The sequence below is a fragment of the Pristis pectinata genome, chromosome 8 (genome assembly GCF_009764475.1).
Source record: "Pristis pectinata isolate sPriPec2 chromosome 8, sPriPec2.1.pri, whole genome shotgun sequence".
Taxonomy (NCBI): Eukaryota; Metazoa; Chordata; class Chondrichthyes; order Rhinopristiformes; family Pristidae; genus Pristis; species Pristis pectinata.
In genome coordinates, this window is record NC_067412.1 from 100,422,197 (window position 1) to 100,439,154 (window position 16,958).

Consider the following 16,958-nt stretch of genomic DNA (forward strand, 5'->3'; position numbering starts at 1 on the left):
AAATCTCCATAATGTCTTACACAAGCTGGAAATGTTCCAAAGCACTTTTCAACCAATAAACCAATAAAGTGTAATCATTGTCGTAATGTTTTGTATACAGTGAGTTCCCACAAACTGCAGTGTGATACCAAGCAGATTATTAGTGTCTTCCTGTGGTATTTATTAGGGATCTCTGGATCTAGGAGACCAGGGACAACTCCCCTGTTCTTTGTGAATCTTGCATGGGTTGCTTCTGAAGTTTGCTAAACTCAATGATTGTTGTAGAGATCTTTCTCCTTGGTTGGAGCAGCTGGGATAATCCAATGAGCAAGTAGGTCACAGAGGAAAGCCATGATATAACCTCTGCACCCAAGGAAACTGCAGCAGGCAGGGACTGGCAAGGTGAGGCAGCAGCTGGTCAGTGGAGACTAATGCAGAGTAGTGAAGCTGTTGGGTGTATAACTGTTTGCACAGCACTTACAGATAAAAGTTTTGAGATAAGTGGAAATCAATAACATTAAAGTTGAATGACAAATGAAAGCTGAAGAGCTGATATCTGGTGAATTGGCATCCTGGACCTGTGAGATAACCAGTTTAATAATGTGTAGTTTCTGGGAGGGGATCAGCCACCTCTGAAAGTATGGAAATGTCTTCGGTTGGGTCCCACAGTGAACTTCATGAATTGGGCAAGGTGTCACACAACTTTCTCTCCTGTTCATTAGAACCAACCAAATAGGTGTTGCAGAACACAAATGGCTCCTTTTAATATTTCTGGGCCAAGTTTGCTGTTGAATGCAGTGACCCTTGTTGCCCTAAGTGGAAGCGTACATTGATATAGCACAGAGTGAAGCCGTTTGGCCTGCCCTGACCTTGTTGGCCATCCCATGAGCCCCTCTCCCCCTCTCTTTCTTCTTATATTCATCCAGTTTTCTTGTGAAAGTTATAATCACTGTTTCTTTACTCATTCAAGCCATGTGTTCCAGATCACAACTTGCTGCATTAACACAACTTCTCCTCTCTTTTAGTTCTTTACTCTTGCCCATGCTGGATGCCCACCGTCCTTGCCTTCCCACCCGCCAGCATTACCCCCATGTGTTGCCTTGTGTTCTGAGGATAGGGAACAACTGCCTGCCCTGTTGGGATTGGCTGTGGCTCAGTGTGTTACACCTGTGCCTGGGACAGAAGATTTCAGGTTAAGGCTCCACCCAGATGCTTAAACACAAAACCTAGGTTGCTATTCCAATGCAGTATTCGCTTGGATGTTCTTCCTTTCAGATGAGATGTTAAACTGAGGTCCCACCTGCCATCTCAGGCTAACAACAACAACAACAACACCCTTACCATCAAATCTATACAGGCAGACCCAGGTTATGTATGGGATTCCGTTCCTGACAACTGTCTGTAAACTCATGTTCCCATAAGTCAGAAACAAACACTGAGGGTCGATTAACATGAACATTTATTTATTTAAGGCCCTGTGTAGTTACAATGATACAGAATTGGAATGTTCCTCATCCAATGGGTCAAGAAAGCTCACCAGCGCCTCTACTTCCCCAGAAGGCTAAAGAAATTTGGCATGTCCCCATCGACCCTCACCAACTTTCATCAATGCACCACAGAAAACATCCTATATGGATGCATCACAGCTTGGTACGGCAACTGCTCTGCCTGGGACCACAAGAAACTGCAGAGAGTTGTGGACGCAGCACATCAGGGAAACCAGCCTCCCCTCCATGGACTCTGTCTACACTTCTCACTGCCTTGGTAAAGCAGCCAACATAATCAAAGACCCCTCCCACCCTGGACATTCTCCCCGCTCCCATTGGGCAGGAGATACAAAAGCCTGAAACCTGTCAGAGACAGCTTCTATCCTGCTGTTATAAAACTATTGAACAGTTCCCTAGTATGATCAGATGGACTCTTGACCTCTCAATCTACTTTGTTATGTACCTTTCACCTTATTGTCTGCCTGCACTGCACTTTCTCTGTAACTGTAACACTTTATTCTGCATTCTGTTATTGTTTTCCCTTGTACTGCGTCAATGTACTGATGTAATGAAATGATCTGTATGAATGACATGCAAAACAGTACCTCGGTATATGTGGCAATAATAAACCAATTTACCAATTTAACTTGAATGGCCTTAAAGTATCAATAGATGTTGACTGTTTGATAATGTATTTTACAAATGTCACTAGAAGAGACTGCCTTGTCAGTTTCCAAAGCAATTCTCTTATGTGGCCTCCCACTGTGAACTAGCACCTGCTTTCTAAACAGGCAAAGATGTCTGTTTGATTACTGCAGGGAGATTTCATGTAAACAGTTCTGTTTAGAAAACTGATTGTCTTTTGAATTAACTAGCTGTTACTCCTATTCCATAACTCCTGAAGAAGTTTGCATTTCCCAAGTTTCCTATCTTGAAAAATCCTTTAAAAATTTATGGGAGAATTCTCGTGAAGTCCGATTTCCATTTGTCAGATCTTCAGTAACCCAGGGAGCCCTGGTGGTACTTATTCAAGTTGTTTCTCCTGCTGCCATAGCTCTGCTCTGAAGGTCAGCTGAGGTTCTAGAGCTGGATGTCTCCCCACCGAGCCAGTCTTGACATCATTAAGCTGGCTGAGCAGCCAATCACATTGAAGAATTCTCATTGCCAGCAGGAGAGGAAGAAGAAAGCATTCCCTCATTTAATAAACATTTGTCCGAGTGCTAAAGAAGGAATACATGCCCCAGATTAAGGTAGAAACTGGAATAGCAGGAAAAAAAACCTTTAAGGAAGATGGATGCATTTAAAATATTTTAAAATTTATCTGAGGGAATCACAATCCATATACATACTTTTTTAAAGATCAGAGAGGTTGCTTGGCAATAAGAATAGTTTAAACTGCCAGTAAAACTCATTTAGACCTGATGCATCTAAGCACAAGGAAGTTTTGCAACATAAATGATTAGCAAAGGCCTGATTTTTTTGTCAAATCACTGACTTCTTCCAATTGCACTGGAGAGGCTGTAAGACGAATACAGCCAGCAGCACATTGTGAATCGCGGTTGCCAACTGTGTGATTTCTGTGTTAAGCTGCTCAGGCACAGCAATCCTGCAGCTCCTGTCAGGTTCGTGATGCATTGACGGTGAGTGGTGATGGTTTTGGCATGAATTCAGTCACAAAATCCAGCCCTATCTGTCTGTGTCGGGAGAGGGCTGGCTAGTTATGGAATTAATGGAATGCTGAACCTCTTAATAAGTCAAAGTTGATCCAATACTCAATTCCTACTGCATGCTCTGAAGGTCAACAATCTGAAGTTTGAATCTGTGAAAGGAAATGGATGGTTTCGGGTCAAGACCCTTCATCTCTGAACCGAAGGGTCTCGACCCGAAACAGCAACTGTCCATCTCCCTCCACAGATGCTGCCTGACCCGCTGAGTTCCTTCAGCATCTTTTGTGTTGCTCCAAATTCCAGCGTCTGGGGTCTCTTGTACTTCCATAGAGTCATGGAGTTATACAGCACAGAAACAGGCCCTTCGGCCCAACCTGTCCATGTCGGCCAAGCTGCCTATCTGAGCCAGTGCTATTTGTCTGCATTTGGCCTGTATGCCTTGAAACCTTTCCTATCCATGTAACTGTCCAAATGCCTTTCTAAATATCATAACTGTACCCGCCTCGACCACTTCCTCACCGCCCTCTGTGTAAAAAAGTTTCCTCTTGGGTGCCTTTTAAAACTTTCCCCTCTCACTTTAAACCTATGCCGTCTAGTTTTGGACTTCCCTACCCTGGAAAAAGACGATAGCTATCCCATCTATGCCCCTCGTAATTTTACAGACTTCTATAAGGTCACCCCTCAGCCTCCTACACTCCAGGGAAAAAAGTCCCAGCCTGTCCAGTCTCTCCTTATAAATTAAACCCTTCTGTCCCGGTAACATCCTTCTAAATCTTTTTTGTACCCTCTCCAGTTTAATGACATCCTTCCCCAGCAAGGTGACCAGAACCGCACACAATACTCCAAATGTGTCCTCACAGACGTCTTGTACAGCTGTAACATGATGTCCCAGCTCCTGTGCTCAAAATCCTAACCAAAGAAGGCAAGCATGTCAATGCCTTCTTCACCATCCCCTCTAACTGTGTCGCCATTTTTGGGGAACCACATAGCTGTACCTCCAGGTCTCTCTGTTGTACAACACTCCCCAGGGTGAGTGGGTGAGGGCTGGGCATTGTCTAGTTGTGGTGATGTGAAGCATTTAGAAGAATGTGGAGCTTACAAACAGCAAGATTTGGCAAACCCCATGAGTGGACTGATGACCATGCTTTAAGTCCTGGAGCAGGAACAATACAGAGAGTTGTGGACATGTGAACCTTTTCAGCTGAGTGTGAAGGCTCTCCCTACAACACAAGCTCTAAGCTGAGGCTCCTGCTTTGAACAGAGACCACCAAGGAAAAGTACTGTTACTGCCACTACAAACATAGGAAATGCTACTCTATGGATCTGTGATGTGTTGGCTTGTAAATTTATATTTTGTCCTGTGCTCGTTCCAATAATTTCCAACGCATTCCAATGCATTCAATCTACATCTGTGATACCGATAATTGGCTGGACTTGGTTTTGGGTCTGAGATCATTCAGGCTGCTTTGGACAAGAAGTGGGAACAATTTGATCCAACAAGAATATTCATTTCTTTCTCCACAGATGCTACCTGATTGGCTGAGTATTTCCAGCATATTCTGTTTATCTTCCACCAAGGATATCGTTCAATTTAATGATTAGTCTATCGTTCTCATTTAAATGTAGAACTATGGAATACTTGTCTGTGGCTTAAGCTCACATCATCCAGTTATCTTCTAAGTCCAGCCAATTATCGGTATCACAGATGTAAATTGAACACATTGGAATGAGTTGGAAATGACTGGAACAAGCACAGAATAAAATACAATGTTTGGTTACCTTCTATAATTGCTTGCCACGTTCACCCAAGGTTAGTGTAAAGTCCAGGTTTTGTGGTCGTAAGTCCCATTTCTGAAACCGAGCAGAGAAATCCATAGTGACTCTGGTTCTCCACTGTCGGAGTGTCTTCTGGTCGAGACATCTGATCCCAGGCCATTGTTTCAAGGACAAAGGGCAATAGAAATCTCCTTGAGTCCTGCCCAATATTTATCCCTTCAGCAACTCCACTGAACCAGTGATCTGGGGATCATACTGAACGTTACTGGGTACTCTGCTTCCTGCCTTATAACAATAACTATGTTTCACTGGGTGCAGGGCACTTTGGAATGTCCTGACCACATAGAAAGTCACCTGCAAGTGCAAGCTTTCCTTTAATTGTGCATGTTGTGGTATGGAATATGGATTCTGGTTGTGCTGCAGATATTTTAATGAAATGCTTCAATGTGGATGACGATATCATGGATCTAAGCGTAGATCTGGATACTGTAAACATAGTTTGCTTAAAATATCTGATTTGTGTTTTACAAGGCCATTACAAGGAGTTATTTATTTACATTATGTACACATGGGGCATTGGTGTATCGAGTGTTTGACATTGGGGATGGTTGGTGGAGCTGCAGGGAACAAACAATTCCCCTGGTTAAAACCTGTTCTTTTTCAATTGAGTGTTGACTGGAGGCGTGACCTCATTTCTTTACCACAAACAATAGAAGGCTCAGGCTCCAGTGAAGGGGTTTACTGGAAACCTAATACAACCGAATGGAATGTGCAAACAGATGGAACCTGTCAACACCGTTCATTGAGACAACGGCTGACCTTTGCCCCAACTCCGAATTACCAGTGATTGGGGACAATTGCTGGATGACATTCCCCAAGTGTCACCTGCTGGGGTAAGATGGTGGCTAGGAAGCGCGGGATGGATGTGTCCATTGGTCAAGGATGGGAAAGTGGAGGTAGGATCCTTTTAGGCATGTGATGAAATCTTCAGAGAGATGTCCAGCCAGAGTCAGTGATCTAACCCACGGTGAGTTCCATTGAGTAGAGTGGGCAGTGAAGAAGGCTTAGCAGATTAACTTATTCTGGAGTGGAGAGGGTTAAAAGGGGACAAGACTGAGGTATATAAAATGATGAGGGGTATAGACAGGGTAGACTGCAGGAAGCTTTTCCCCATATCAGAAGAAGATAAAACTAGAGGACATAAAGAGATTTAAAGGGAAGATGAGGGGGACCTTCCTCACCCAGAGAGTGGTGAGTACCTGGAACACACTCCCCGAGAGCGCGGTGGAAGCTGGGTCACTGACAGCACTTAAGAAGTGTCTTGATGAGCACTTGAATCACCCAGGCATACGCGGGCCACGGACCAAGTGCTGGGAGGTGGGATTAATATGGAAGGGTGTCCACTGGTTAGCATGGATGAGTTGGGCTGAATGGCCTGTTTCCATGCTGTGTGATTCTATTAAGATTAAGATATTTATTTATTAGTCACATGTACATCAAAACACACAGTGAAATGCATCTTTTTTGCGCAGTCATGGGGAGAACATACAAACTCCTTACAGGCAGCGGCGGGAATTGAACCTGGGTCGCTGGCGCTGTAATAGCATTACGCTAACCGCTACAGTACTGTGCCACTGATGACTATAGTCGTTCACCAATATCCTTGGATGGGCAATAAATGTTGGCCTTGACAGTGCTGCCAGTAACTGAATACAAAAAAATAACTAATTTCTCATTTCACCTAATTCCTCACTCCTATCCAAGCACACGGTCCCTGGCTGAATTTGGATTAGTGCACTTATTAGGGATGAAGACTGAAGATAAAGCTGCTTGGAAGCCGATGTTCCTGCTTATAAATGTACAAGTACTTAACTGGATAAATGGGATTTAAAAGGATTTTATTGGCTTTCATAATAATACTTGGACATGAGAAATAATTAATTACACAAATCCTGGGAGTCATATTTAAATTACAAGGCCAGAGAATTTATACATTGTGGTGATCGATCTCAGTGGGAATGTGACCAGACCTTGAATTTTAAGCATCTCTTTTAGCCTCTCCATATGAGAATCCATATCTTTCAAACTAATCCTTATGTAAGGGTTTCAGTATTAACTCTCCAATTTTTTTAGATCTGTGACGCAAGGATTTCAAAGTCTCACTTGAAAGCCTCAGTAGGGTTTCCAGAGTCAGATTTTGTGCAGTAACCTAACTTTGGGATAAATTACTTGCCTGCATTTCTCTTAATTCGGACTGTCTTTATGCCAGGGACTTTAACAGGCAAAAGCTCTAATGTCAAAATCGAGTTTATTGTCAGATGCACAAGTCCATGTGTGAACAGGTGCAATGAAAAACTTACTTGCAGTAGCATCACAGGCACAGAGCATCAGATAGAACCATAGAAAACTACAGCACAGAAAACAGGCCATTCAGCCCTTCTAGTCTGTGCTGAAACATTATTCTGCTAGTCCCATTTACCTGCCCCCAGCCCATACCCCTCCAGACCTCTCTCGTCCATGTATCTATCCAATTTACTCTTAAAAGTTAAGAGCGAGCCCGCATTTACCACATCAGATGGCAGCCCATTCCACACTCCCACCACTCTTTGAGCTATGCTACTCATGAGAAAGGAATTGTCACGTAAAATGCTTCAGGAAGCAGTTGGTCTCAGAATGGTCAATACCTTCATTGGAGCAAATGAGGCCCTTTCCTAATACATCCACTGGGGAACTCTCAGCTCTGCAGATGTTATTGTGGGACAGTTCTCCCACCTTCCTCCCTCCCAGACCTCATCAACAAATACTCTCCTGCCCAGACCTGACTCCCACACCCCGCTCCCTTTGCCTGCTGACCCACACTGTCTTGTGTTCTCGCAATGCCTTGATTTTAAAATTGTCAGCCTTGCAGTCAAACCTCTCCAAGCTTACACTCCTGTTTATCTCTGTAAATTGCCCCATCCACTAAACGTCCTGAGGTCCCAGCACAGGTACCCCCTTATATGTCCCCAAATTTACTCTCACCCTCACAGAGGCCCTACCCTCAACTGTCAAAAACTTAAGCTTCGGAGTTCCTTCCCTCAACCACCCCACTTCCCGTCCTGCTTTTCAGATGCTCTTTAAAACTGTCGCTGCACCCTGGGGCAGCAGGTAGAGCCGCTGTCTTGCAACGCCAGAGACCAGGGTTCAATCCTGACCTCGGCTGCGACGTGTGTGGAGTCTGCACGTTCTCCCTGTGTCGGTGGGAATGGGTTTCCTCCGGGTGCTCCGGTTTCCTCCCACATCCCATAGCCCTGCAGGTCAGTAGGTTAATTAGCTGCTGTAAATTGTTCCAGTGCATAGAATCTGGGGTAATTGAAGAGTATGTGGGAGATTAAAAACTGAGATTAATGTGGAATTAATGGTTGATGGTTGGCGAGGATCAAGGGTCTTTCTCTGTGCTCTATCTCTCTATGACTGTCACCCTCCACCTCTGCACAATGTCTCCCTGCTCCTTCCTCCAGGAGGCTAAAGAAATTTGGCATGCCCCCTTTGACCCTCACCAATGCACCATAGAAAGCATCCTATCTGGATGTATCACGGCTTCGTAAGGCAATTGCTCTGCCCAGGACCACAAGAAACTGCAGAGTGTCGTGGACACAGCCCAGCATGTCACGGAGACCAGCCTCCGCTCCAATGACTATGTCTACGCTTCTCGGTAAAGCAGCCAGCATAATCAAAGACCCCACCCACCCCAGACATTCTCTCTTCTCCCCTCTCCCATCAGGTAGAAGATAAAAAAGCGTGAAAGCACTTACCACCAGGCTCAATGACAGCTTCTATTCTGCTGTTATAAGACCATTGAATGGTTCCCTAGTACGATAAGATGGACTCTTGACCTCACAATCTACCTCATTATGACCTTGCACCTTATTGTCTGCCTGCACTGCACTTTCTCTGTGACTGTAACACCTTATTCTGCATTTTATTATTGTTTTCCTTTGTACTACCTCAATGCACTGTGTAATGAATTGATCTGTACGATCGGTATGCAAGACAAGTTTTTTACTGTAACTTGGTACATGTGACAATAATAAACCAATTTACCGATGTTATTTGCCAACAGTCCTCAGGGTGCTGTGGTATTAATGCAGTTTGTTATAGTTGAGCTGATTAAAAGAATTGGTAACGTTACGACTATCATACATGTAATATTTTTTGCAGATGAACTTACACCAGAGATCCTCAACTCTGTCAGTGCAAAAAGCATCAGTGAACATCTGAAGAAACAGTTTGTGTTTCTCGCAGGTAAGCTTCACGACTTGAGTGCTGTCCAAAAATTAATGTGATATCAGGCTCTTAGTTGCTTTATTATTGTTTCAAAATGTGATACCCAGTAGCATTGGAGATTGGCAACTCATTAATAATAGGTTAACTAATAAGGCAGTAGGCCTGATGGGACTGTTGAAGCAATCAGCAATTAATGTGCTTTATCAGTTTACTGCCTTGCATCGTCTGCCAAAGCAAAGCTACTTGCATTTGTCTCTCCTTGAAAATAAAAAGGTGATTGGGCCGTGTATTGGGATTTGCTTTTCTCTTAACCAGAATTATTGCCTTTTAGATTCAAGCATTGTAAGTATAAGCTGAAGGATAGAATTAGAAACATAGAACATAGAAACATAGAAAAATTTACAGCACAGTTTAGGCCCTTCGGCCCACAAAGCTGTGCCGAACATGTCCCTACCCTAGAAATTACTAGGCTTACCCATAGCCCTCTATTTTTCTAAGCTCCATGTATCTATCCAACAGTCTCTTAAAAGACCCTATCGTATCCGCCTCCACCACCGTTTCCGGCAGCCCATTCCATGCACTCACCACTCTCTGAGTAAAAAACTTACCCCTGACATCTCCTCTATACCTACTCCCCAGCACCTTAAACCCATGTCCTCTTGTGGCCACCATTTCAGCCCTGGGGAAAAGCCTCTGACTATCCACCCGATCAATGCCTCTCATCATCTTATACACCTCTATCAGGTCCCCCCTCATCCTCCAAGGAGAAAAGGCCTAGTTCCCTCAACCTGCTTTCATAAGGCATGCTCTGCATTCCAGGCAGCATCCTTGTAAATCTCCTCTGCACCCTCTCTATGGCTTCCACATCCTTCCTGTAGTGAGGTGACCAGAACTGAGCACAGTACTCCAAGTGGGGTCTGACCAGGGACCTATATAGCTGCAACAATACCTCTCGGCTCCTAAATTGAACTCCATGGTTGATGAAGAACAATACACCATATGCCTTCTTAACCACAGAGTCAACCTGCGCAGCCGCTTTGAGCGTCCTATGGACTCGGACCCCAAGATCCCTCTGATCCTCCACACTGCCTAGAGCCCTACCATTAAGACTATATTCTGCCATCGTATTTGACCTACCAAAATGAACCACTTCACACTTATCTGGGTTGAACGCATCTGCCACTTCTCAGCCCAACTCTGCATCCTATCTATGTTCCTCTGTAACCTCTGAAAGCCCTCCATACTATCCACAACAAATCCAACCTTTGTGTCATCTGCAAACTTACTAACCCATCCCTCTACTTCCTCATCCAGGTCGTTTATAAAAATCACAAAGAGTAAGGGTCCCAGAACAGATCCCTGAGGTACACCACTGATCACCAACCTTCATGCAGAATACAACCCTTCAACAACCACTCTTTGCCTTCTGTGGGCCAGCTGGTTCTGGATCCATATTGCAATGTCCCCTTGAATCCCATGCCTCCTTACTTTCTCAATAAGCCTTGCATGGGGTAACTTATCAAATGCCTTGCTGAAATCCATATACACTACATCTACCGCTCTCCCTTCATTGATGTGTTTATTCACGTCCTCAAAAAATTCAATCAGGCTCGTAAGGCAGGACCTGCCCTTGACAAAGCCATGCTGACTATTCCTAATCATATTATACCTCTCCAAATGTTCATAAATCCTGCTTCTTGGGATCTTCTCCATCAGCTTACCAACCACTGAGGTAAGACTCACTGGTCTATAATTTCCTGGGCTATCTCTACTCCCTTTCTTGAATAAGGGAACAACATCCGCAACCCTCCAATCTTCTGGAACCTCTCCCGTCTCCATCATTGATGCAAAGATCATCGTCAGAGGCTCCGCAATCTCCTCCCTTGCCTCCCACAGCAGCCTGGGGTACATCTCATCTGGTCCCGGCGACTTATCCAACTTGATGCTTTCCAAAAGTTCCAGCACCTCCTCTTTCCTAATATCTACATGCTCAAGCTTTTCAGCCTGCTGCAAGTCCCCACTACACTCCCCCAGATCTTTTTCTGTAGTGAATACTGACGTGAAGTATTCATTAAGTAGCTCCGCTATTTCTTCCAGATCCATACACACTTTCCCACTGCTGCACTTGATAGGCCCTATTCTTTTGCATCTTATCCTCTTGCCCTTCACATACATGTAGAATGCCTTGGGGTTTTCCTTAATCCTGCCCACCATGGCCTTCTCATGTCGCCTCCTGGCTCTCCTAATTTCCTTCTTAAGCTCCTTCCTATTAGCCTCATACTCTTCCAGATCTGTAACATTACCTAGCTCTCTGTACCTGTTGTAAGCTCTTCTTTTCCTTTTGACTAGATTTATTATAACCTTTGTACACCACGGTTCCTGTATCCTCTCATGACTCCCCTGTCTCATTGGAACATGTCTATGCAGAGCTCCACACAAATATCCCCTGAATATTTGTCACATTTCTTCCATACTTTTCCCAGAGAACATCTGTTCCCAATTTAATCTTCCAATTTCCTGCCTGAGAGCCTCATAATTCCCTTTACTCCAAGTAAACGCCTTTCTAGTCTGTCTGTTCCTATCCCTCTCCAGTACTATTGTAAAGGAGATAGAATTATGATCACTATCTCCAGAATGTTCACCCACTGAGAGATCTGACACCTGACCAGGTTCATTTCCCAATATCAAATCAAGCACAGCCTCTCCTCTTGTAGGTCTATCTACATACTGTGTCAAGAATCCTTCCTGAACACACCCAACAAACTCCACCCCATCCCAACTCCTCACTGTCTGGAGATGCCAGTCGATGTTTGGGAAATTAAAATCCCCCATCACAACAACTCTGTTATTCTCACACCTTTCCAGGATCTGCTTCCCTATCTGCTCCTCAATATCCCTGTTACTATTGGGCAGCCTATAAAAAAACACCCAGTAAAGTTATTGACCCCTTCCTGTTCCTCACCTCCACCCACAGACTCCGTAGACAGTCCCTCCATGATGTCCACCTTTTCTGCAGCCGTGACACTATCTCTGATCAACAGTGCCACTCCCCCACTTCTTTTGCCTCCCCCCCTGTCCTTTCTGAAACATCTAAAACCCAGCACTTGAAGCAACCATTCCAGCCCCAGAGCCATCCAAGTCTCCGTAATGGCCACCACATCATAGCTCCAAGTATCGATCCAAGCTCTAAGCTCATCCGCCTTGTTCACAATACTCCTTGCATTAAAATAGACACATCTCAAACCGGTCTGAGCACGTCCCTTCTCTATCACCTGCCTATCCTCCCTCTCGTACCTACTATTAGCTTTCTCTATTTGAGAGCCAAACGCCTCTTCCCCAGTCTCTCCAGTTCGGATCCCACCCCCCAACAAATCTAGTTTAAACTCCCCCCAGTTTAAAAGGGGTGCAAGAACAATTAGACCAGGGCAGCAGAGACATATGTGTCAGTGATGGTTGTAAATGTTGAGAGGCTGCCTTTGGAACCAATGTCTGTATGGGGCCCTTGCCTTTATAAATAGGGCAAGTGGATTGTGGTTAAAAACTTAGCTGGTTCACTGTTGTTCTTTAGGGAAACCAACCATTCTCATGCAGACAAAAGAGCTGGTCATTGACTTCAGGGAAGGGGGTGGTGCACGTGCTCCTGTCTACATTAATGGTGCTGAGGCGGAGAGCTTCAAGTTCCTAGGAGTGAACATCACCAATAGCCTGTCCTGGTCCAACCACGTAGATGCCACAGCCAAGAAAGCTCACCAGCACCTCTATTTCCTCAGGAGGCTAAAGAAATTTGGCACGTCCCCCTTGACACTCACCAACTTTTATTGATGCACCACAGAAAGCATCCTATCTGGATGCATCATGGCTTGGTACGGCAACTGCTCTGCCCGAGACCGCAAGAAACTGAAGAGAGTTGTGGACACAGCTCAGCACATCATGGACACCAGCGTCCCCTCCATGGACTCTGTCTACACTTCTCACTGCCTTGGTAAAGCAGCCAGCATAATCGAAGACCCCACCCACCCCGGACGTTCTCTCTTCTCCCCTCTCCCATCAGGCAGAAGATACAAAAGCCTGAAAGCACGTACCACCAGGCTCAAGGACAGCTTCTACCCTGCTGTTATAAGACTATTGAACGGTCCCTAGTACAATAAGATGGACTCTTGACCTCACAATCTACCTCGTTATGACCTTGCACCTTATTGTCTACCTGCACTGCACTTTCTCTTTCATTTTTTCATGAACCAGCAACAAAAGAAACACACTGAGTCATGAGTCAGTGTTAAAAACTATTTTATTAATCACTACTTATAATAATATGAAAAATAGAAGTAAAAATGTTAGTATGTTAGAATTAAAAATGTTAAACCTTGAACATTAACCCCACAACTAAACTCTTCGTGTGTGTGTGTGTGGCAAAGTCCCAAACTCCAAGTCCAGGAATGGTTCTTAAAGTTCAGTTCCGCAAGCTATAAGGTGAAACATGAGCAAAGGCTTCTTCAACAACCACCGTTGTCTGAAGATAAGATGTAGATGTAGAGAACATAGGGAGAGTAATTATGAAATCCAAATGTTCCACAATGGAACCCAAACGACACTTCAGTGTTTACTCGGTAGTGACTTCCTCACCCCAAAAAGCATCCGAATCATGGTCGTCCACACACAAATACCTGTTTCCTTCTACAGGTCAGCAACAAAGTGAACTCCACTGGATTACTTCCAACTTCCATACATGGATTTCAGTGGCAGACACAGTTATTTTTTCATATCCATCAATAGAGAAGCTAGCAGGCTAGTGTCTCTCTCCCTTTTCTCTCTCTCTCTCCCTTTGACTGACCTCTTCAACAATGTTATTACGTCCTTTATCTTCTATTGACGTAAGCACACCACACACACACACACACACACACACACACACACACACACACACACACACACACACACACACACACACACACACACACACACACTCTATCTTAAAGGGACATTCACTGAGTCCGTAACACACTGTGACACTTTATTTTGCATTCTGTTATTGTTTTACCTTGTACTACCTCAATGCACTGTGTAATGAATTGATCTGTATGAACAGTATGCAAGACAAGTTTTTCACTGTACCTCGGTACAAGTGACAATAATAAACCAATTCCAATTCCAGATGCTGTAAGCGATTAAGAGGGCAAATGATTTGTTAGCCCTGAGTGGTGCCTTTGTCATATATTGGTAGAGAGAAGCAGCACAGAATCAGAACCTTTGGCCCACTGACCATCAAACAGCCACACCAGGAGCACTGTGTATTGGAGACACAAGAGACTGCAGATGCTGGAATGCTGGTTCTGATGCAGGGTTTTGACCTGAAACATCTACAATTCCGTTCCTCCCACAGCTGCTGCTCGAGCTGCTGAGCTCCTCCGGCAGATTGTTTGTAGCGCTGTGTAGCACTTATAACATTGATCTCTGTATCCGTAGCCACAGAGGGAGTGGAGTGAAGGTTCCCCAGACTGGTTCCAGTGAGGGTGGGTTTGTCATATGAGGAGAATTTAAGTTGACTGGGACAGTATTCTCTCGAATTTAGTAGCATGAGAGGAGATCTTATTGAGACCTTTTACAGGGCTTTATGGTGTGGATGCAGAGAGGATGCGCTGAGCAGTCTAGGGTACACAGTCTCAAAATAAGGGGTAGACCCATTTAGGACTGAGATGAGGATGTTGTCTCAGTCCCTTCACTGAGACAACAGTGACCTTTGGAATTATCTAACCTGGGTGGCTGTGGAGGGTCAGTCAGTGAATTCATTCAAAACAGGTCAGTAGATCTGTTATGGGAGGGTCGGTATATCCCCCTCTAGATATTAAGGAAAGCAAAGATTAGAGACGGTGCTGGAAACTGGTGCTGAGATAAAGATGAGCAGTGCACTTAATAAATGCAGGAGCAGGCTGCTGGGGCCAAATCTTTCCTTTTAGTAGTGCCAGCTGTCCAAGGAACTGTAGGTGTTGGACTGATACTTGTTGTTGTCTTCTGCAGGCGGACGAGGTAAAGATGATGCGGTGATTTTAACCTTTCCGGACTACCCCAGCTTTTGTGCCGTTTCAGACGAGGTTGTAAAGCAAGTCCTTGTGTACCTGACCACCATTTCAAGGTATGCACTGAAGCCCACAATGTGGTTCCATCCATCTCTCCTCTTCTGTGCCTTATACTGGAGCTCAGTCCCATAGACTCTGGGGCCTCCGACCACACATTCTGCACTGAAGGAAGTTTGTGAAAATCGGCTTTTCCATGGAATTCCCCAGAACCGTCCAGCATTGAGTCAGGGCTGTCTCACCTGTGCCCCATGAGCTCCCTCCATCTACCTCCTCCTCCAACACCGTTTCCTTCAAATCCTTTCCTCCTCAAGCTTTGGTTCAGCTTCTCCTCAAAGGATCTCATTGCTGATGGTCCAGAACCGAGACACGTTCCCCCTGCTCTCCCAGTGGACGGTGTAAGCAACAGGTCACATTTGGCTTTCATCTATTGAACACTTTAAAACTCATTAATACCAAGGGCCACCTTCCCACCACCTACTGGTCTCTCCACTCCATACCATAATGCCAGCTGAGATTCCCTCCCTCCTCACTACCTCCCCCCCCCCCCCCAACCATTGGTACCCCTCCTCTCCAAATCCCCTTTCCTAATCTCCAATTACACCACACTTCCCCGAGGCTCCAGTCAGGCCTCCCTCCCACTGTCCCTCTCTCCCCATCCCACCCTCCCCCAGATACAGCATTCGTCTTGGGAAGCACATTATCATTCTCAGCAAAGTACAACACCCTCTTCCTTGGGCAGGACTGCAGACCCACGTCTAATGGAGACCAAAAGTGATCTCTGGACTTGAACTCCGATGTCCGTCTGTTCATTAACATTCCTCAGCACCCTGCCATTTACTGCGTAAGTCCTAACCCTATTTGACTTCCCAAAATATATCACCTTGAGCTTGTTGGGATTAAATTCCATCTGCCAATGCTCTGCCCAACTTTCCATCTGATCCATATCCTGCTGTAGGCTTAGACAACCTCTCTTGCTGTCCACAACACCACCAATCTTCATGTCCTGTGCAGCTTTACTTATCATACCTCTTACGTTGCTCCCTCTGTACCTCCTGCTGCCTTGGTGAAGCAGCCAGCATCATCAAAGACCCCACCCACCCAGGTCATTCTCTCTTCTCCCCTCTCCCATCGGGACATGTTCCCCCTGAATATGCAGGAGCCTGCGGGCATGTACCACCAGGCTCAAGGACAGCTTCTATCCCACAGTGATAAGACTATTGAACAGTTCCCTTATACAATGAGATGGACCTTTGACCTCACAATCTACCTCGTTATGTCCTTACACCTTATTGTCTACCTGCAATTCATTTCCCTGTAGCTGTGATACTTCATTCTGCATTCTGTTATTGTTTTTACCCTGTACTACCTCAGTGCACCGTACCTCAGTACGTGACAATAATAAACCAATACCAATACTAATACCAATACCCATACATTCATATCCAAGTTGTTCGTACATATGACAAATGACAGGCTCCCAGCACCGATCCCTGGGGACACCACTGGTCACAGACTTCCTATCAGAAAAGCATCCTTCCACCACCAACCCCTGCCTCCTATCACCAGACCAATTTTGGTATCAATTCGCCAGCCCGCCTTGGATCCCATATGACCAGCCTGCCATATCAAATGCCTTACTGAAGTCCATATAGACAACGTCTACTGCCCTGCCTTCATCAACCTTCTTAGTTACGTCCTCAAAAAACTTA

The 16,958-nt window shown here is 45.0% G+C and overlaps 1 protein-coding gene across 2 annotated transcripts in view; it reads left to right on the forward strand.

The window, feature by feature from the left end:
- The window catches only part of mcf2a (MCF.2 cell line derived transforming sequence a), a 99,688-nt gene that overhangs the window by 4,295 nt on the left and 78,435 nt on the right, over positions 1-16,958 (forward strand). For both annotated transcript variants that reach the window (XM_052021009.1, XM_052021010.1), the window contains exons 2-3: positions 9,110-9,193; positions 15,191-15,305. In XM_052021009.1, the coding sequence (XP_051876969.1) occupies positions 9,110-9,193; positions 15,191-15,305 (199 nt within the window). The remainder of the gene's footprint in view (positions 1-9,109; positions 9,194-15,190; positions 15,306-16,958) is intronic.